General features: G+C 59.8%; 2 protein-coding genes across 2 annotated transcripts; both read left to right on the forward strand.

The window, feature by feature from the left end:
- The first annotated feature begins 2,107 nt into the window (after positions 1-2,107).
- Positions 2,108-7,623, forward strand: FCN3 (ficolin 3). The gene is given in 12 exon segments (XM_045899134.2): positions 2,108-2,121; positions 2,542-2,622; positions 2,915-3,009; positions 3,322-3,372; positions 3,841-3,924; positions 3,927-3,971; positions 5,297-5,368; positions 5,371-5,424; positions 5,832-5,986; positions 6,367-6,442; positions 7,232-7,303; positions 7,306-7,623. Coding segments are annotated over 12 exon segments (1,038 nt in total). The 3' UTR covers positions 7,545-7,623.
- A 672-nt stretch (positions 7,624-8,295) lies between these two features.
- On the forward strand, positions 8,296-20,673 carry MAP3K6 (mitogen-activated protein kinase kinase kinase 6). Its single transcript, XM_064587554.1, has 31 exons — positions 8,296-8,316; positions 9,329-9,734; positions 11,179-11,195; positions 11,289-11,318; positions 11,407-11,430; positions 11,686-11,876; positions 11,992-12,160; positions 12,479-12,585; positions 13,005-13,175; positions 13,261-13,373; positions 13,976-14,135; positions 14,361-14,523; positions 14,604-14,711; positions 14,835-14,884; positions 14,977-15,072; positions 15,212-15,299; positions 15,383-15,516; positions 15,763-15,890; positions 16,142-16,278; positions 16,610-16,715; positions 17,200-17,357; positions 17,460-17,652; positions 17,744-17,882; positions 18,177-18,336; positions 18,485-18,661; positions 18,934-19,039; positions 19,274-19,445; positions 19,546-19,658; positions 19,755-19,828; positions 20,128-20,204; positions 20,353-20,673. The coding sequence occupies exons 1-31, from the start codon at positions 8,296-8,298 to the stop codon at positions 20,441-20,443; spliced, it is 3,879 nt and encodes a 1,292-aa protein (XP_064443624.1). The 3' UTR covers positions 20,444-20,673.
- Positions 20,674-20,736: the final 63 nt, after the last annotated feature.

Raw genomic sequence — 20,736 nt, forward strand, 5'->3', positions numbered from 1 at the left:
ATCCAGGTTTTTCTGACTCCAGAATAAGCAGAAGTTCAGAATCCTCCTGTAGAGGCATCTCCAGGCTCTCTCGGCTCCTAAAGTTAGGTCTCCACCCCAATGCCAAGGGGGAGATGCCCCTAGGACTCACAGCCATTTCTGCACTTCTGGCCTTCCTCACTCAGGCCCTCCCGGAAAGCCCCTGCCCTCCCATGCCCACCTCTTCCCCCAGCCCCCGCCCCCGCCCAGAAGTCTTCCCTGACTGAGAACACCTCCCACTGCTGGGCACTGCTGGGAAGAAATGCCCCCACCTCCTTCTGGTTTTCCACTCAGTTAAGGACCTTTCTTTATCAGATGTTTGCTTTTTCCAAAGTAGTAAATGCCTGTAGGGAACACAAGGTCTATAAAGAAATGGATATGAAGAGTGAGGAACACTTTCCCTGGGCCCCACTCCCCAGAAATAACTATGCTTAACAATATGTTTCAGACTCTTTTTGTAAATTTACAACATACATACACACATTCAGTGTTCTTAAAATACAAAATTGGGATTGGGCTATACATATTGTTCCGCAACTTTGTCCCTTTCATTAGAGCTCAGATTTGCCCTATGACTTGTCCAGATGGTGATATTTTATTTGCCTGTATCCTATCAATGTTCAGTTGGGTCACTTCCATGTTGATTTTTTTTTTAAAGACTTTATTAGCACAAGCTGGGGGAGAGGCATAGGGAGAGGGATAAGCAGACTCCCCATTGAGTGGGGATCCCAGGACCCTGAGATCGTGACCTGAGCCGAAGTCACACACTTAACTGACTGAGGCACCCAGGCATCTCCTTGTTGATTATTATAAACAGCACATAATTTTTTTTAAATTAAGTAATCTCTATGCCCAACGTGGGGCTCAAACTCACGAGGCCAAGATCAAGAGTCACATGAGTTGCACCAACTGAGCCCGCCAGGTGCCCCATTAAAAAAAATTTATTATAAGTAACACATGGTGGGCGCCTAGGTGGCGCAGTCGGTTAAACATCGAACTCTTGCTTTTGGCTGAGGTCGTGATCTCAGGGTCGTGAGATTAAGCCCCACCTCTGGCTGCACACTCATTCTGCTTGAGATTCTCTCTCCCTCTCCCTCTGCCCCTCCCGCTCATGCTCTCTCTCTCTCTCAAATAAATAAATCTTTAAAAAAAAAAAAAAGCACATGATAACTAAGCTTGTCTGTAGATCTTGGCACACCTGTGGGAGAGTTTGGGGAGGAGAGATCCCTGGAATTGAAATTTCACGATCTCAGAGAGTCCATCTCACGCATCCATCCTGTCTGGCACACTCGGCCTCTGCCTTCCCGACACCCCCTGCTACCGCCTCCCTCCGGGCCCCCATGAGCACTGGGCCTGGATAGAGAAGGCCTTCAGGGAAGGCTTGATGAACAAATGGCCAAGTGAATGGATGAGTGCACAAACAAGCAAATGAGCCTTCCCTCTCCTTTGCTATCCCCTGAGGATTCTCCCCAGCTCAGACCTCAACTCTCACATCTGGACTGTGGCTGTTGCCTCCTCCCGGGCCTCCTAGCCTCGAGGCCTGCCGGGCACAGTCGCTGACTCAATGGCCTGCCTATATTAGCAACTATTTCCTAGGTGCTGTCAGGGTCTCCCCGACAGACTTGAGAGTGGGCATGAAGTCACTTTGCCGAGAGTGTGTCTCCCTGGTGGGGAGTTTGGGCAAAATCTCTGTGGCTCTGGGCATAGAGGTGCCAGAGAGTGAACAAGCCATGTTCTGTCTCTGGGCCTCGGTTTCTTCTTGTTTATTCATTCATTGAACCAATGTTTATTGAGTGCCCGCTTTGTGCCAGTCCCATAGCCCAGGGCCAATAATGCCTACGAGCCGGGCTGCGTAGGACCAGAGGCCACACACAAACCACACCCAGCAGGACTAGTGGAGTGCGGCAGGTGCCCAACGGATGGTAGCCGTGATCATAACACTTGACAAGGACCAGGGAGGGATCCCTGCAGGAGGTGGCGGGAGGCCTGGACCTCCACACACAGGTGGGGCTTCGCAGGGAGAGATGGAGAGGAGAGCATCCCACACGGAAGGCACAGAACAAGCAGAGGGGCAAAGGCGGAAAGCCCTATGCGAATCCAGAGGTCTGGAGAGATGGCTGCAGAGCCCCAGAGACCAGGATCAGAAGTCGGACTACATCCCAGCCTCCAGGGCTGAGGGAGGACATGCCTCTACCCTCTGCTGATTCTAGCCTGGGTGCGATGTCCCTCGGGAGTCAGGCTTCATGTTCTCCCATCAGCCTGGCCCCTTTATAAACTGGCATCTTCCCTCAGGACACCAGCAAGATGGGGCTACTATGGACCCCATTCTACCTTTTTTTTTTTAAAAGATTTTATTTATTTATTTGAGAGAGAGAACGAGATAGAGAGAGCATGAGAGGGGGGAGGGCCAGCGGGAGAAGCAGACTCCCTGCTGAGCAGGGAGCCTGATGCGGGACCCTATCCCGGGACTCCATGATCATGACCTGAGCCGAAGGCAGTCGCTTAACCAACTGAGCCACCCAGGCGCCCTCATTCTACCTTTTTGCTCCTCTTCCTTGGGAAGCTGGCCTGCCTGAGGACCCAGGGTCACCCCAGCTGCCCAGGGTCTAGGTTGCCCTCCCCACCAACCCTCACTCCTTCCCTGGGTGTCCTTCTCCCACCCAGGCGCATTAGCCTCAAGGAGCGGGGTGGGAGTTTGATCATCTGGGCTCTGCACTGTAAATTTATGCAAATAGATGCAAATGGTGCCAACCCTTGACCCTTGGCAGCTCTGGAGGTAAGGGTCCTGACAGCTGGAATCTGGGAGATGGAAAGAGAACCACAAAGGGGTCTGGAGGAGATATGCCCACTCCCCCATGCCCACCCTGTGGCCACCCAGCCCTGCATCTTCCTGCAGAACCCAGGGAACCGGAAGCCACAAAATTGTCCTCCTGCCCAGTTGTCCTGGAGCCCCAGGAAGTTGTGAAGAGAAAGGAGCTACAGGTCCTCAAAGTCAGGGATGCCAGGAAGCGGTCAGGGACCTGGAGTGAAGTGGGTAGGCTGGGGATGCAGTGATTACTGTCTAAGCTGAGAGGCCATGACCAAGGGGCAAGGAACCTAGTGTGTGTTAAGGTTGACTCTGTGAGGTAGCTGGTTCTATCCCATTTTGCTAAGCGGGAAAGTCAGGCCCAGGGATGATAAGCTGGGTGCTCACGATCACAGAGCCAGTAAGGAGTGCAGCTGGGATCTGACTTCTGGCTTCGAGTCCCTCATTGCTCTGGGCACGGGGTGAGACTTAAGGCACCTTGGCCTCTGGGATTTCAGGGCAACCTGGACCACCTGGCAAGATGGGCCCCAAGGGTGAGCCTGCTGAGTGTGTGGGACCATGGGTATCCTCTGCTTTCTTTGCTTCTGTCCCCAGGACTAGAGAGGGGTGTCTCTGCTCGGCTGCTGTTGAGCAATCCACCGTGGGGGGATGGAAGGTTGGGAGAAGTGGGGGGGATTAGGAGAGGGGCCTGGGCACCTCCCCTCTGGTTTGTGGGCCTTGGAAGTACTCAGACCTCAGAGCCAACACTCTGTCTTTTCCTGGGTCAGGAGATCCAGTGCCCCTACTGTGGTTCCAGGAGGCAGCCTTCACAGGAGCCAGGAACTTGGCATCAGGTGGTGCTGGGGTGTCGATCGGCCGCCAGACATGGCCCAGCCCTCCGTAGAGCCTCTCTTCAGGGGCCCGATGGAGCTGAGAGGGCTCCTGGGGGTCCCACCCTTGGCCTGTTCCATTGCCTGCAGGGTGAGGGTTGGCAACCCCCCTTGGCAACTCCCCTCAGCCCATCTCCCCTTCTGTAGGCCCTAGAAGCTGCCAGGAGCTGCTGAGCCGGCGTGCCACGTTGAGTGGCTGGTACTGTCTATGCCTACTCGAGGGCAGAGCCTCCTGGCTTGTTGTGACAAGGACACCACAGAAGTCGGCTGGCTGGTGAGTGTCAGGGAGGCTCAAGGGCTCTGAGGCCAGGCCCAGCGGACACTTTTCCTCTTGGCCCCTAGGGGGAGCCAGAGCCCACTGGAGCCAAGGCCTCTCTCCCAGACCCTCACGGGCAAACGTTTACTGAGCTCCCAGAGGGCCTGAAGAAGTCTGTGAAGGCTTCACAGAGGAGATGCCATTTGAAAGGGCCTTGAAGGCTGTGTAGAAGTTCTCTAGATAGATGGGGGCTGAAGGGCATTCCAGGTAGCTGGAAAGACAATCACAGGGAAGCAGGAGAGGACGAGAGGGTTTGAGGAGATCGTGGGAATGAGTTGAGGAAAGATAAGAGGTCAGGGGTGGGGGCGCCTGGGTGGCTCAGTCGTTGAGTGTCTGCCTTCGGCTCAGGTCATGATCCCGGGGTCCTGGGATCGAGCCCCACATCGGGTTCCCTGCTCCGCAGGGAGCCTGCTTCTCCCTCTCCCACTCCCCCTGCTTGTGTTCCCTCTCTCGCTGTCTCTCTCTCTGTCGAATAGATAAATAAAATCTTAAAAAAAAAAAAAAAAAAAACTTCCTTTAAAAAAAAAAAAGAAGTCAGGGGTGTTGGTGATGGACTGGTGTAGGTCAAGCATGGATTAAGGGCCTCTGCAGAGGCCAGTTCATGGAGGGCACAGAATGGCTGACTGAGGAGCATGGGAGGCGATGGAGAGCCATGGAACATTGTAAACAGAGGAGGGGCCCGGTGAGACATATGTTTTAGGAAAAAGACTTGGGCTGCACCATGGAAGGTGCACTGCGGTGGGGGATAGGATGGAGGCAGGGACACAGGTTAGGAGGACGGCAGGGGTCCGGGTCACCAGGGAAGGAGAGGCCCTTAGACTGAAGGATATTGAGGAGAGAAACTCTGTAGGACCTGGGGACTGCTTGGCTTGCTGTGGGAGGTGGGGGACGTCAGGGTAAGGCCAGGACTTGAGCCTGGGACTCTGGAGGTGACCTCTCTGCTCTAATATCTTGATTCTTCTAGTAAATTAGAGCAGGTTGTTTTGATCTGACTCCCAGCAGGACTGACCATCCTCCAAGGGCAGGCCCCATGTTTCTCTCATTTCAGTCACCCTGGGACTTGTCAGGCTTCGGCAGGAGGGGGACAGTCAGCAGAAGTTAGTAAGGGAATGTGGAGTTCATCACTATTTACAGGCAAAGATCACTCGGACTCACACGTTATCAACAAGCCCCCAATTCAAAGAGGGGGCAGGTGTCTGCCCACCCCTCACAGTGCGCCCTCTCTCTCTGCTGACCTGCCCTCTGCTTCTCCCTGTCTCCTGTGCTGGCCTTCTCTGCCTCCCCAAGTGTTCCAAAAGCAATAGGATGGTTCTATGGGTTTATTCTGCTCTTGGTCCTCTTACAAAGCCGGTTTTGGGAGCTGGAGTCCGAATTCTGGCTGGGGAATGAGAATTTGCACCAGCTCGCTCTTAGGGGTAAGTTCCCCCCAGGGCCCCAGGGGCCTGGGAGGGGCATTTCGCTGGCACTCTGAATCCCCACCGTGGGATCTGAGGATTCCTCCATCCCTGCCTCCCCCTTCCCCCCAGGTACCTGGGAGCCGCGGGGAGTGGGGGGTGGGGTGGGTGGAGCTGGAGGACTTTATTGGCAACTGCACTTTTGCCCACTCTGAGGCCTTCTGCCTCCTTGGTGCTGCTATTTTCTCCTGGGATCTGCTAACATCCCCCTCACGGTTGCTCTGAGGCTCCTGCGAGATCATCTCTCCAAGGGTGCCAGGCATGGTGTCCCGCTCCAGGGTGCCTCCATCCCCTCCCGGCCAGGGGACTCCCTGAGCTTCCACAACGGGAAGCCCTTTACCACCTACGATGTGGACCACCATGCGGAGCAAGAGCAACTGTGCTGATTGTCCACGGTGGCGTGCGGGACGGATCACGCTACCAGTCCAACTTCAGTGGATGCTACGCAGTGTCTGAGGCCACGGCTCCCAAGTATGGCATCGACTGGGCCTCAGGCCAGGGCGTGGGCCACCCTTACCGCAAGGTTCACAAGATGCTCACTAGGATACCCTGGCAGCCGGTCCTCTTTATCTCTCCCGTACAGCTTCCGGACCTTGGCTACCCTCCCCATTGCTAACTGCTCTCCTGCCCACATTTAAAAATAAGATCACTTTAGGGTGCCTGGGTGGCTCAGATGGTTAAGCGTCTGCCTTCGGCTCAGGTCATGATCCCAGGGTCCTGGGATCGAGTCCCACATCGGGCTCCCGGCTCAGCGGGGAGCATGCTTCTCCCTCTGACCCTCTCCCCTCTCATGCTGTTTCTCTCTCGCTCGCTCTCTAAAAAATAAATAACATCTTAAAAAAATAAAAATAAAATAAAAATAAGATCACTTTAAACCTTTCCTGACTTGTAAGACTCTCCCAGTTACTGGGAAAAACTCAGGAGGGCAGAGCAGATCACTACCAGCTGGTGCTGAGCAAGTTCTCAGAGGGCATGGCAGGTGCGTGAGCCTGAGGTGGGGCCCAGAGCAGGGGAAGAAGGTAAGGGAGGCTGGATCCTTCCTCAGTGCTACCACCGCCTCCATAAACGACCCAGGGCAATTCCTTCCCCTCTGTGGGCCTCAGTCTCCTCATCTGAGAAATGGCAATCATGAGACGGAATGGTGCAGGAGTGAACAAGTTGGGATCTGGAGGCAAACAGTCCTGAGTTTGATTCCAGCTCTTTTGTTTACTAACCATGTGACCTTGGGCAAGTGCCCTCCGTGTCAGTTTCCTCCCCTGTAAAATGGGCAAGGAGGCCGGGAGAGAGGCTGTGGGAGCCATGGGCCCTGCTGAGTGTGTGTTATCTGCTTCGGAAGAGGAAGCAGGAAAGGGTTTTTATTTTTTTGTTTTTTTTCAGAGACACAGTGACTGTTGAGAGACTTCCAAGAGGGAAGTGGTTATGAGGAGGTGCCCTTGCCCGCACGGGCACTGGGGAGTCCCACCCCGCTCTCCCCCACCCCACCCTGCAGACTTGTTCAGGCTGCTGGTGGGAGCTGGGGATTTGGGGAGGGGACAGGTGGGGGAGGGGCCAGTGGCTTCAGAGCCACAGTCCTGAGTTCAAGTCCCAGTCGCCCTGTGACTGGCCGAGTGACCTGGGGACAAGCCCCTGGCTCCTTGGTGCTGCTATTTTCTCCTGGGATCTGCTAACATCCCCCTCACGGTTGCTCTGAGGCTCCTGCGAGATCATCTCTCCAAGGGTGCCAGGCATGGTGTCCCGCTCCAGGGTGCCTCCATCCCCTCCCGGCCAGGGGACTCCCTGAGCTTCCACAACGGGAAGCCCTTTACCACCTACGATGTGGACCACCATGCGGAGCAAGAGCAACTGTGCTGATTGTCCACAGTGGCGTGTGGGACAGATCACGCTACCAGTCCAACTTCAGTGGATGCTACGCAGTGTCTGAGGCCACGGCTCCCAAGTATGGCATCGACTGGGCCTCAGGCCAGGGCGTGGGCCACCCTTACCGCAAGGTTCACAAGATGCTCACTAGGATACCCTGGCAGCCGGTCCTCTTTATCTCTCCCGTACAGCTTCCGGACCTTGGCTACCCTCCCCATTGCTAACTGCTCTCCTGCCCACATTTAAAAATAAGGTCACTTTAGGGGCGCCTGGGTGGCTCAGTTGGTTGGGCGACTGCCTTCGGCTCAGGTCATGATCCTGGAGTCCCGGGATCGAGTCCCACATCCGGCTCCCTGCTCGGCAGGGAGTCTGCTTCTCCCTCTGACCCTCCTCCCTCTCATTCTCTCTGTCTCAAATAAATAAATAAAATCTTAAAAAAAAAAAAAAAAAGGTCACTTTAAACCTTTCCTGACTTGTAAGACTCTCCCAGTTACTGGGAAAAACTCAGGAAGGCGGAGCAGAGACACAGGGTTCAGCTCCCTTCAAGGAAGACCTTCTAGTCAGGAAGATGGAAGGGTTGGCCTCGGAAGGTAGCAAGGCTTCCATCTCTGGAAGTGTGCAAGCCAAGGGCAGAGGAGCATGTAGTGGAGGACTTGGAAGGACTCAAGCATCCACTGACAGCCCCCTGGTGTCCTCCAGGTCCTACAGGTAGATGGTTTTGTGGGAACACTGTGCAGCATCTCACCCTGTTGACCCATGCCTGGGCCTTCTAAGTCATCTGTTCTCCACCCCTGCCTCTTTTGTGAGCCAAGTTCTCATTCTCTACTACTTCTTGCCTGTCCCATTCGGGGCTGGTTTGAACTCAGAGTCAAGCCAGGGAAGGTGCATTTTTCTTCCACAGGGTAACAGTTATCCAGCAGTTACCTTGCTAGCGTCACATTCTAGAAAGTGGCAGAGCAACACACAGTTAAGACTATGGTAACTGCAGTCTTACAGGTAGTCCTGGGCTTGCTGAGTGATCTTGGAGACTCCCTAAATCCTCAGCTCCTGATTCCAGAACCCACTGAGGTTTACATCAGACTGCTGCCTCACTAGCTCTCACTGGAAGGTTAGGGATTTGGGGGGCTGTGCCGTTGTGGTAGCTCAAGGGCTGAGATTTCTGGTTCTTCTTCAGACAGGTGGAGAAATATTTGTGTGGGGATTCAGGTCCCGTGGTCATGTTTGGGTGGAGGTCAGAGGTCAGCAAGGCTCCACAGCAGGTTAGATTCTGGGGAAAGCAGCCCCCTGGAGAAAGGGCAAAGGCCTGGGCTCAGATGCCAAGTACCATGTTCCTGGCAGGCCAGGAAGCAGGCTTCCCCGTTTCTAGTCCCTCCCTGCCTGCACAGCAGGGCCCCGGAGGATGTAGGCTCTTCACTGTGTTCTGCATACCCTGATGTCTCTGGAGATCCACTCATTCAACAGATCCCTGCGGGGCAGGTGCTGCAGTTCACACCTCCCCCCTGTCCCTGGCCTGGGCACGCATCTTACAGGCGCCTGCCCTGAGCCGTCCACACCGGTTGGTCTGCCCAGGGGCGCAGGCTGTTCCGGAAGCCGCCAGTCTCGGTGGTTCTGGCTGGAGAGGAGGGAGGGGAGAGGCCAAGTCCCGGGGCCGCTAGGGAGCGGCTCTGCCCCAGGGCCGAGGGTGGAGCTTTCCCAGTCGGCCGGGAAAGGGCTGGGCCCGGCTTACATGTGAGGGCAGGGGAGAGCGACGGCCGACTCTTTCCTGCGGAGTCCGGGTGGTGGACACGCTCGGACCGATTCCCGGGATCCTTTACGTGACTCTGAGCCGCGGATCACTGGATGTCCCCGATTCCCGGGACCCAATTCCCGACTTCAGATCCTCAGGACCTTGCAAGTCCCACCCCGGATTTCGCCCTGGGCTCCAGATTCCCGGAACAGGACCTCTGGCCGAGTCTGGATTTCCAGCTCCCGTACCAGATTCCCGATCCTGAGATCCCTGGATCCATAGCCACTGGCTCCTGCCCCTCCCCGGGTGCCCAGAGCCGGGCGCCCGCCGCCCGAGCGCCCCCGCACGGCAGGGCCGTGCCTGCGGTCCGGAGCCCTGGAGCGCGCCGGCAGCTGCTGGCAGGACCCGCTGGCCGAGGCGCTGAGCCGGGGTCGACCGCACGCCGCGCCCCCCGGCCGGGGCTGCGCGCGAAGCCGGCCGCTCAGCGTGGTCTACGTGCTGACCCGGGAGCCGCAGCCCGGGGTGGAGGCCGAGGCGGGAGCCGAAGCGGAGCCGCTGCCCCTGCGCTGCTTGCGCGAGGCCTGCGCGCAGCTCCCCGGGCCGCGACCGCGACCGCAGCTGCGCAGCCTGCCCTTCGGGCCGCTGGCGCTGGGAGACACCGCGGCGCTGGATTCCTTCTACAACGCGGGTGAGCGCGCGCGGGGGGCGGGGCGGGGCCGGGGCGGGGCTTAGGGTCCCGGGGAGGGCCGAAAGGGGCGTGGTTCGGCGACTCCGGGGAGACCCCGAGATGGGTGTGGGGTCTGGGGGGGCACAAGGTGAGCTAGGCTGAGGGGTTCGAGGTAGGGGCGTGATAAAAGTGGAATTTAGGGGATCTGGAGCACGGCCGGGCTCGGGCTGGGACTTGTGGATCCAGGTCCGGAGCCTCCGGGGTCCGGGGTTGGGGCTTAAAGCACTCTGGAGTCGGCAACGTGCCTGGGGAGCGGGGTTAGGATCGCGGCGAGGCTGGGAGCGGGGCAGAGTGTGGTATCTCAAGACTGGGGTTGGAGGGCTCAGCCTCAAGACGATCTCGCGTGGAGCTCGTGAGGGCGGATCTGGGAGGTGGAGCTTGGACTAGGGAAAGGGGCCGTACTTGGGGGGCTGGAGTCCAGGGGCGGTGACACACTACTTCCGAGGAGCGGGCTAGAGCGGCGGAAGGAGAAACTAAGGGACTCTTAGGCCCGGGGTTGTGGGCGCGGGAGCTTAGGTTAGGAGGCCCCAGAAGTTGCGAGGTAGTGGGCGGAGCTGGAGGCAGGGCAGAGTCGCTAGGGGCGGGGCCAGAAAGGTGGCTATTCCCGCGCAGGTCATCCCTCCCTTCCGCCAACCCGGACGCCCCGCCCCTGACGCTTGTTCGTCCAAGAGTCTGGGAACCAAGCTATCTGATGGCCCTAAAACCGCAGCGTAAAAATGAAGTCTGACTCGGGCGCCTGGGTGGCTCAGTTGGTTAAGCGACTGCCTTCGGCTCAGGTCATGATCCTGGAGTCCCTGGATCGAGTCCCACATCGGGCTCCCTGCTCGGCAGGGAGTCTGCTTCTGCCTCTGAGCCTCCCCCCTCTCATGTGTTCTCTCTCATTCTCTCTAGAAAAAAAAAAAATGAAGTCTGACTCGACCTCGAGGACACAAAGACACACACGGCCTTAGACTCACACGACGCACATATATTGACTCACACAGGCCCTCGCAGACACTGTCACACACACAGGCACAGCACTGTCTACACAGGCTGCCGGTGCGGCCCCTTTCAAGAGACTGCGTTGAGGACTCGGGGTATGTCTGTGCAACACCTGCCTTTCAAATGGCCTGGAACAGGCTGGTGGCTGGTGCACAGCGCCTCTCCTCCATGCTCAGTGCCCACAGGCTCTGAACAGTGGGATGGAGGTCCCAGCCCGTTGAGCTCAGTCCTCTCTGCAACACCACAGATATCATCTGTTCTGTGTAAGAGCCAGAGGGACCTAGAAGGGGGAAGCTGAGGCCAGAGCAAAACTGGACGCTGCTGGAGTCTCATGGGAAGGCCATCTGAGCCAGGATGGATCCCCAGTCTCCTTCCCCACCGAGCTAGGCTTCGGGGCTCAGGGCCTCCACCTGTGTGCCCGCAGACGTGGTGGTGCTGGAGGTGAGCAGCTCCCTGGCGCAGCCCTCCCTGTTCTACCACCTTGGTGTGCGGGAGAGCTTCAGCATGACCAACAACGTGCTCCTCTGCTCCCAGGCTGACCTCCCTGACCTGCAGGCTCTTCGGGTAGGTGGCCAAGTGGCCGGTCGGGGCAGGCTTGGGCGGGGTGGGTGGGTGGGGCTACCCAGAATACCAATCTGACTGTCCCCTGCAGGAGGATGTTTTCCAGAAGAACTCGGTGAGCAGAAGCCACCCTTCGCTCCAATGTGCGCTTCGACCTCCACTACCTTTCCTGGCCTCCTCAGTCACCTCTGACCTCTCTCATTCCTCTGCCATCCATGTGGCCCTCTGTTTCCGATTGCCAACCTTCGTGACGTGTGCCCCTTCTCTGCTGTTCCAGTCCCCACTGGTGCTGACCTCTGACCCCCCTCACTGTCCCTCTCTAATCCGGTGCCGACCTCTGACCTGCCGATTCCTGCCTCCCCCCCACCAGGATTGTGTTGGCAGCTACACGCTGATCCCCTATGTGGTGACAGCCACTGGTCGCGTGCTGTGTGGTGACGCGGGCCTCCTGAGGGGCCTGGCTGATGGGCTGGTCCAGGCCGGGGTGGGCACTGAGGCCCTGCTGACGCCCCTGGTGGGCCGGCTGGCCCGCCTGCTGGAGAGCACGCCCACGGAGTCTTGGTAATGGGGTGCAGAGAGGGGGCACCAGGAGGAGGCTGGTGAGGGCACGGCGGGCTGGGGCTGAGGGACAGGCCCCATCATTCTCTCCCCCTCCCTCCTCGGCCGGGGGCATCAGTGGCTACTTCCGGGAGACCATGCGGCAGGACATCCGGCGGGCTCGGGAGCGGTTCTGCGGGCCGCAGCTGCGGCAGGAGCTGGCCTGCCTGCAGCGGAGACTGGACAGCGTGGAGCTGCTGAGCCCCGACATCATCATGAACCTGCTGCTCTCCTACCGCGATGTGCAGGTGTGTGGCGCTCAGAGAGGCCGGCGGGGTCAGAAGCACCCGAGTCCGTCTCCTGGCTGTGCCACCCACGCGCTGGTGGCTTTGAGCATGTGATCTCATGTCTCTGAGCCTCGTTTCCCTTACCCGTAATAGGGGATGATCGTGGCACGTTCTCCCAGAGCGGGAGGGAAGTTGGGGCACGCAGTGGGTTCTCTGTGTAAGGTGTGGCGGGTGGGAAGACGGCGTGTCAGGGATGGGAGGGGACCCCAAACTCAAGGTTTCCCTCAGGGTCCCCCCCCAGAGGCCATCGTGCCAGTGTACGCCATCCCCCCCCCGCAGGACTACTCGGCCATCATCGAGCTGGTGGAGACCCTGCAGGCCCTGCCCACCTGCGACGTAGCTGAGCAGCACAACGTCTGCTTCCACTACACGTTTGCCCTCAACCGGTGAGTGGCAGAGCAGGGCTTAGGTCCTAGCCGCCTAGGGACATGGGTGTCTGCCATGTGGGGTCACTGCAGTGTGGGACCCGTGCTGTTCAGGGACTTTGCTGACCAGGGTCACACTGATGTCACGTGGGCCCTGGGGTTCTGTGACGGCTGCCTGGGGAGCGGTGGCCTGGTGCCGCTGCCGTCCAAGTGCTCCCAGCTGCCACAGTCACTGTCCCTCAGAGTCACGGCTGCTAGGAGTCGCTGCTCTCTGGGATCATTACTTCTAGAAAGGCCGGTACTGACCGGAGTCACAGCCCTTCTGGGTTCATTATCGTCAGGCCTTTGGAAGGGTTTCTGCTTTCCAGGGTCTCGGGGTTTGTGGCTAGAGTGGGGCAGGGCCATCGGGTAAGCCCCCGGCCTGGGTCCCCTTTCCCTAGGAGGAACAGGCCCGGGGACCGGGAGAAGGCACTGGCCGTGCTGCTGCCGCTGGTCCAGGGTGAGGGCTCTGTGGCGCCCGACCTCTACTGCATGTGCGGCCGTGTCTACAAGGACATGTTCTTCAGCTCTGGCTTCCAGGACGCCGGGCACCGGGAGCAGGCCTATCACTGGTAAGGGGCACCGGCGAGTGGACGGTGGGCTGCAGGATGGGGCTGTGGGCATCAGGCCGGCCCTGAGTCCCCACCCCCACCCCAGGTATCGCAAGGCTTTTGATGTTGAGCCCAGCCTCCACTCGGGCATCAATGCAGCTGTGCTGCTCATTGCTGCTGGCCAGTGCTTCGAGGACTCTGAGGAGCTCCAGCTCATAGGTGAGTCGCAGCCTTGCACCCTCCTCCCACCGGCAGGTCGCAGAGGGGCCAGGGGAGAGCGCGGGGAGAGAGGACCCCGGGCTGGAGCTGGGTCTGGCCTGGTCCCCTTTTGGACACACACATCTGGACGCTCATACCTGTCCTGGGCCCTCCTGAGCCCTTGAGGCCACAAGTGTTCCGAAGCCCACACCCGTGTTCCTTACACACCGAATTCGACATACACTTGTTCCCCAAAACTTCCTTGAGCCTGAGCTCCCGCTCCCACCTGAGAGTCATACCGAAGTTTTCACCTATTTCTCTGTTGTTGTTATTTTTTTTAAGATTTATTTATTTATTAGAGAGAGAGAAAGCAGGGGAAGGGGCAGAGGGAGAGAGAATCCCAAGCAGACTCTGCACTGAGCGTGGAGCCTGATGCGGGGCTTGATCTCATGACCCCGAGATCACGATCTGAGCTGAACCCAAGAGTTGGACGCTTCACTGACTGTGCCACCCAGGCCCCTCCCCTATTTCTATGTTCCTGCCCACATGGATGTTGCGGCCCACACCGGGGCTTTGCCAAACCTGCAACCACACTCCCTAGGGCCCATACCCCTCTCCCCCAGGCATGAAGCTGGGCTGCCTGCTGGCCCGAAAAGGCTGTGTGGAGAAGATGCAGTATTACTGGGATGTGGGCTTCTACCTGGGAGCTCAGATCCTCGCCAATGACCTCGCCCAGGTGGCGCTGGCTGCAGAGCAGCTGTACAAGCTCGATGCTCCCATCTGGTAGGTGGCCCCCGCTGCAATCCTGGCCTGGCCCCGGCCGCCTGCCCCTGCGCGGATGTCCCCTGGCATGCTGGCCTGAGCTCTGAGCCAAGTGACCTGGCCCCTTCCAGACCAGTGCCTACCACACCCAGTGCCCAGGTTCTGGCTACACCCTAGCCAGTCTGCTCTTGCTGGCAGTGCTTGCTGGGGGCTTGGGCTGAGTTGAGGACAAGGCTGTGTCTGCAGGTACCTGGTGTCCATGATGGAAACCTTCCTGCTGTACCAGCACTTCAGACCCATGCTAGAGCTTCCCGAAGGACCCCCGCACCGTGCCCACTTCTGGCTCCGCTTCTTGCTACAGTCCTGTCAGCCACTCAAGACAGCCTGTCCCCAAGGGGACCAGTGCTTGGTGAGGCCGCCCAGTGGGGGTGTGGGACCTGGGAGAGGGGCGGGCCCCTTCTAACCCACCCCGTTCCTCATCACCTGCAGGTGCTGGTCCTGGAGATGAACAAGGTGCTGCTGCCTGCCAGGCTGGAGATTCAGGGTACTGATCCCGTGAGCGCAGTGACCCTGAGCCTGCTGGAGCCCGAAACCCAGGTGAAGCCACTGCTGAGGCCCCCCCCTCACCGCTGTGCACCCCTTCTCCGGAACCTTTCTCCCTTCCGCAAACCACTCTCCCAGTCCCCCAGCCTCCCCCTGAGAGCCACCTTCTTCTGCCAGGACGTTCCCTCCAGCTGGACCTTCCCAGTGGCCTCCATCTGCGGGGTCAGGTGAGAGGCGAGACCTGGGCGGGGTCCGGGGAGGAGGGGCGCCGCCGCCGGCCGGCGGGGAGCGCTCACAGCGGTTCTTCCTCCCTTCCCAGCTCTTCGAAGCGGGACGAGCGCTGCTGCTTCGTGTACGCGCTGCCCCCGGCTCAGGACGCGCAGCTGTGCTTCCCCAGCGTGGGGCACTGTCAGTGGTGCGCGCAGCCTCGCGGGCGGCCGGGGGCCGGGGAGCGAGGGAAAGGAAGGGACGTGTGCCCTCGGTGCTCTCGGCCCAGGGGGGGCAGTCCCCGCCCAAGGTGCCCCTCCCGTCGGCCTGACCTCCCCCACCCTCAGGTTCTGCGGCCTGATCCAAGCCTTGGTGCCGAATCCGGATTCCACGGCGCCCGCGGAGGAGGCGGAGGGCGTGGGGGAGGTGCTGGAGGTGCGGCAGGGAGCCTGGGAGCGCGAGGGGCGGGGGAAGGGCCGGGGGCCCTGCTGAGCCCCCATCTCGCCCGCCCCCCGCAGTTTGATTATGAGTACACGGAGAAGGGCGAGCGGCTGGTGCTGGGCAAGGGCACCTACGGGGTGGTGTACGCGGGCCGCGAGCGGCACACGCGGGTGCGCATCGCCATCAAGGAGATCCCGGAGCGGGACAGCAGGTGCGGTGTGCGGGGCCGCGCGGGCGGGCTCAGGGGCCCGAGGGAGGGGGCCTGTGGGCAGAATGGCAGGGAACACAAGGGGCCGTGTGGTCTGGAGGGGCCTGTGGGCTGGGTGATAAGGTGGAGAAGGTCAGAGAGGGGCCTGTGGTGGGGGCAGGTCCTGGGGGCGTGGCCTGCCTGCTGCTGGAGTCGGGTGAGCATCTCTGCCCCAAACCGGCCTATTCCTCTCTTCCTCCCTGCCCCCAGGTTCTCTCAGCCCCTGCACGAAGAGATTGCTCTGCACAAACGCCTTCGCCACAAGAACATCGTGCGCTACCTGGGCTCCACCAGCCAGGGCGGCTACCTCAAGATCTTCATGGAGGAAGTGCCCGGAGGTACGTGCCCTGTGTGGGCTGGCAGTGGAACTGGAAGTGTGGGGCAGGGGGATGGGGCCATGCAGGGGTGGGGAACCCTCGGGGAAAATGGGTCCTAGCGTGTGTGGGTGGGGTAGCCCAGAATTAGCTGACACAGTGCACTGGGTGGTGATGGAGTCTGGGTCATGGCATGAGTGTGCCTGGGCCTTGAGCAGAGAGCTGAAGGCTGGAGTAAGGGGGTGCCAGTGATGATCTTGGATTGTGTCTGCCAGGCAGCCTGTCCTCCTTGCTGCGGTCAGTGTGGGGACCCCTGCAGGACAATGAGAGCACCATCAGTTTCTACACCCGCCAGATCCTGCAGGGACTCAGCTATCTGCATGACAACCGCATAGTGCATCGAGACATCAAGGTAAGGCCTGCAGCTGGTGGAGGGGGGAGAGAAGGACATATGGGTCTAGACAGAGACTGGCAATTTACATTAAGAAGGCCGACCCCTTTGCAAAGGGTGGGGAATTCATCAAGGAGGCTCCCTAGGGAGGGAGAGAACTTCAGACCTGAAGCCGAATCAGGCGCCAGCTCCCAGCTCCCAGCACCCATCATAAGTGGGATGGCAGAGGGAGGACGCTGATAGAGGCAGGGTCAGGCTGCGATTGTAGAAGATGGGATCCAGGGATAGGGTCCAGTTCTGCCATCAGGAGCCCAGCCTGATGTCCACTGAGCACAAGGTCCACTCTACTCAGGGGGACAATGTGCTGATCAACACCTTCAGTGGGCTGCTCAAGATTTCTGACTTTGGCACCTCCAAGAGGCTGGCAGGCATCACACCTTGCACTGAGACCTTCACAGGTAATGGGGTGTGGGGTGGGGAGTGGAGATGCTGACCTGGGACAGAAGAATTCTTAGGACTTCCAGGGAATGGTGTTTTTCTGGCCATGGAGTTAGAGCCCTAATGGGGCACGGAACCAAGGGCGGGTGATTGAGCCAGGGGTGAGGTGATAGAATCTAGAACTGGAGCTTGAGTAGCTGATGATGGTGAATTTAGTGCCTGAAATGCAGCCTGGAAGTGTCGATGCAGGCAAAAGTGTGTGATTGGGTTCAGAGGGGATGATGCTGTCCAGGATCCACTACTGTGGGTGAGGAAGTCGGAATGTGATGGAGCCCAAGATGAGTGAGGAAACTCAGGATAGATGTTTGACCACCAGGATAGGTGATGGGAATTGTTTGGATGACAGAGTTCAGGGTGGGTGCGGTGGCTAGAGGATGAGAGCCCCTGCCAGCCCCGCATCATCTCAAGCCTAGGTGAGCATTGTGGCTACCTCTCTTGCCCCAGGGACCCTACAGTACATGGCGCCAGAAATCATTGACCAGGGCCCACGAGGGTACGGGAAGGCAGCTGACATCTGGTCACTGGGCTGCACTGTTATCGAGATGGCCACAGGTCGGCCACCCTTCCATGAGCTAGGGAGCCCGCAGGCTGCCATGTTTCAGGTGAGACCCCTCACGGCCTGGCTCATGAGGTGGGGTGGGGACAGACCGAGCCCTGAACACCTCGAAACTTGACCTTTGTCTGTCCTCCCTGACCCCTCCCAGGTGGGCATGTACAAGGTGCATCCACCAGTGCCCACTTCTCTGTCAGCGGAGGCCCAAGCCTTCCTTCTCCGAACTTTTGAGCCAGACCCCCGCCTCCGAGCCAGCGCTCCAGCACTGCTGGGGGACCCCTTCCTGCAGCCCGGGAAGAGAAGCTGCAGCCCCGGCTCCCCCCGACATGCACTGCGGCCCTCAGGTAACATGCAGGTGGAGGGAGTGGGTGCACTGGGGTGAGGGAGGGGGCTGAATGGGGGGGGCCCGGGCTGACGGCCTCGTCCCTCCCTCAGATGCCCCTTCAGCCAGCCCCACTCCTTCAGCTGACCTGACCACCCAGCCCCAGACATTCCCACGCCCTCAGGCACCCTTTCAGCACCCACCCAGTCCCCCGAAGCGCTGCCTCAGTTATGGAGACACCAGCCAGCTCCGGTGAGAGCCCAGGGTCTTGGAGTGGCTTTGCCTCATCTGGGGTCGCCCCTGTACTTCCTCCGGAAAAAGTCCCCTTTGGGGGCCTGGGCACCTCCAGCCACTTGCGAGGATGGCATCGGGTGCCTCCTCCCAGATGCTCCGACTTGTAAGTATTGTGCCGCCTCAGCGCCAGGCTTCTCTGCCTTGTCCCGTGTGAGGTAGGCGACAAAGTAGGAGCCAGGATTCAAAGCCTGGGGTGGAGGCGGCCGGCCCGTGTTGCCACCCGCGTCCAGCCGCAGCCCCCCATTGCACTAGGGTGCCCGAGGAAGCTGGGGCCGAGGAGCCCACGTGCCCTGAGGAGAGCTGCGGGCTGAGCCTGCTGCACCAGGAGAGCAAGCGCCGGGCCATGCTGGCCGCCGTGCTGGAGGAGGAGCTGCCCGCGCTGGCCGGCAGCCTGTGCCAGGAGCAGGAGCAGGTGGGTGCCGGCCGCACCCGCCAGGAAGCCGGCTGATGGCCTCCCGCACGCCTCCACCCACCGCTCCCCCCCCCCCCCCCCGCCCCCGCCCGCAGCTCTCTTGACTCAGGTGGGAGCCCACCCACTGACAACCCCTCTTCCTCCGCAGGGGCCCTGGCTGAGCAGGAATCATGTGGAACAGCTACTGCGCTGCCTCGGGGCGCACATCCACACTCCCAACCGCCGGCAGCTGGCCCAGGAGCTGCGGGCGCTGCAGGGGCAGCTGCGGGCCCAAGGCCTCGGGCCTGCGCTTCTGCACGGACCTCTCTTCGCTTTCCCAGACGCGGTGAGGGAGCTTTCTTGCGGTTCAGGCTGCCCAATAAGACGTAGTGAGCTCCCTGTGCCTGGCACTGTACAAGGACTTGATGTTGCAAGTTTGCATGTCTCCCACAGGAAGATACAGCCATCGGCAAAGGGACATCAACCCAATCCTAGTTTCCCAGCTCCTCCCTCTGTCCCAAACCCGCCTACCCGACTTGCCTCTGGCGCAAGACTTTCTAGGTCTTTCCAACTCTTTCCCCACCTCTGAGGCTCGCCGCGCCCTTTCTCCCTCTCCAGGTGAAGCAGATCCTTCGCCGGCGCCAGATCCGCCCACACTGGATGTTCGTGCTGGACTCGCTGCTCAGCCGAGCGGTGCGGGCAGCCCTGGCTGTGTTGGGCCCAGGTAAAGCGGGGAGTGGAGCTGGTTTGCCCGAGGGCGAGGGTGTGACCCCCTTGCGGGCGTGACGTGCACACCGGACGCCGCTAGGGGGCGTGGTTGGTGGGGGTTAGCCGCGACAGGGGCGGGAAGGAGCGGCTGGGTACCCAGAGCCTTGCGCCCTCTGCCGGGTGTTTGGGGGGGTGTCCCAAATGGGAGTTCTCTCCCCGCCACAGCTCACCCAATCACTTGGGTTGGCAGAGGTGGAGACGGAGGAGGTCCCACCGAGGTCAGAGGAGTCGAGTAAAGAAGAGGAACCCCAGTCCAAGCAGCAGGAGACCTTGGTCCAGCTCAGCCGGCTCCCGGGGAAACCAGCGCAAGCACCCCCAACCCCAGTGGTGCAGCTGGGCCTCTTGCGAGCAGAGACTGACAGGTAAAGCCCCTGGGACTTGCCCCTGGCCTCTGGGCCAGCTTCACCCTCCCTCCCCACCCGCACTCCGTTCTACTGGCCCAGCCTCTGCGCTCTCCAACAGGCTCCGAGATGTCCTGGCTGAGAAAGAACGGGAGTGCCAGGCCCTGGTGCAGCAAACTCTACAGCGGGTGAACGGGGAGGCCGGGACCTGCGCCCTGGCCCCTGAGCCCCCAGGTGAGTGGGACCTGGCTGGGGAACATTCACGGCAAGTGCGAGACAGCTTCTGCCCGGAGGTACCCCTGCATTGACCACCTGACTTCTCCTCCACAGCTGCTCTCACGGTGGACCAGGGCCTGGTGCAGTGGCTACAAGGACTGAATGTGGATTCAGGCACCATCCAAATGGTGAGGGGGAGAGTGCTGGCCACGCTTGACCCCCACCCACCAAAGACTGCGTCTCTGCCCATCTTTCAGCTCTTCTCACTCTTTCCCTGATGCAGAGAATCTCAGTACTGGAAGAGCACTTAGTGTACCCGCCCCCCCCCCCCCCCCATGGTACAGATGAGAAAACAGGCCCCTGAGGGGTGTTACCTGCCCTGTAGCATATTGGTAGCAGAACAGAGCTAGAACCTGGGTCTCTGGACACATCTTCCTCTGATTTTCTTTTCCACTGTTTCTGCATCCGGGTCTTTATCCACAACCAGCTGCTGAACCACAGCTTCACCCTCCGTACCCTACTGACCTGTGCCACCCGAGATGACCTCATCTACACCCGCATCAGGTATGTCCTGAGCCCTCCAGGGATGACCCATGCATATGGCTCCATGGTGGCCAGATCCTGACCCCCCAGCTACATCAGGCAGACAGTGGGGTAACAGAGAGTCCAGGGCCTTATTCTGGCTGAGCCACACTGAGCCTGCTCTCCCCAGGGGAGGGATGGTATGCCGCATCTGGAGAGCCGTCTTGGCACAGCGAGCAGGATCCACACCAGTTACCCATGGCCGGCAGGAGGCTGAATGAGAGCTCAGAGACGGGAGGCAGGACCCAAGGATGGATGAATGGAGAAGACACAAGCAGCTTCTGCTACCCCCACCCCAGGACTCAGGGCCAACTGGAGAAGGCCAGGCGGGTGGGGGCAGGGTAGGGCCCAGGCCTAGCCCCAATGGGGGGAATCAACCACAGAGATGCCCCAAGCCTATCATCAGATACCACCAGGCACAGACTATTAAACAGAACACCTTTGTACACTTGGGCCTTGGCAACTTCTGAAGTATGGGGGGCGGGGAGGGGGGCGGTCCTGGGACCAGCTCCCT

Source organism: Mirounga angustirostris, unplaced genomic scaffold, assembly GCF_029215605.1.
Source record: "Mirounga angustirostris isolate CCGP_5_RB_7025 unplaced genomic scaffold, mMirAng1.0.hap1 SCAF_4, whole genome shotgun sequence".
Taxonomy (NCBI): Eukaryota; Metazoa; Chordata; class Mammalia; order Carnivora; family Phocidae; genus Mirounga; species Mirounga angustirostris.

Coding starts and splice junctions, on each gene's coding strand:
- MAP3K6 (XM_064587554.1), top strand. CDS start 8,296: ATGGTAACTGCAGTCTTACAG. Junction 11,431..11,685: donor ATGTTTTCCAGAAGAACTCG/GTGAGCAGAAGC, acceptor CCCCCCCACCAG/GATTGTGTTGGCAGCTACAC. Junction 14,524..14,603: donor CCCAAGGGGACCAGTGCTTG/GTGAGGCCGCCC, acceptor CATCACCTGCAG/GTGCTGGTCCTGGAGATGAA.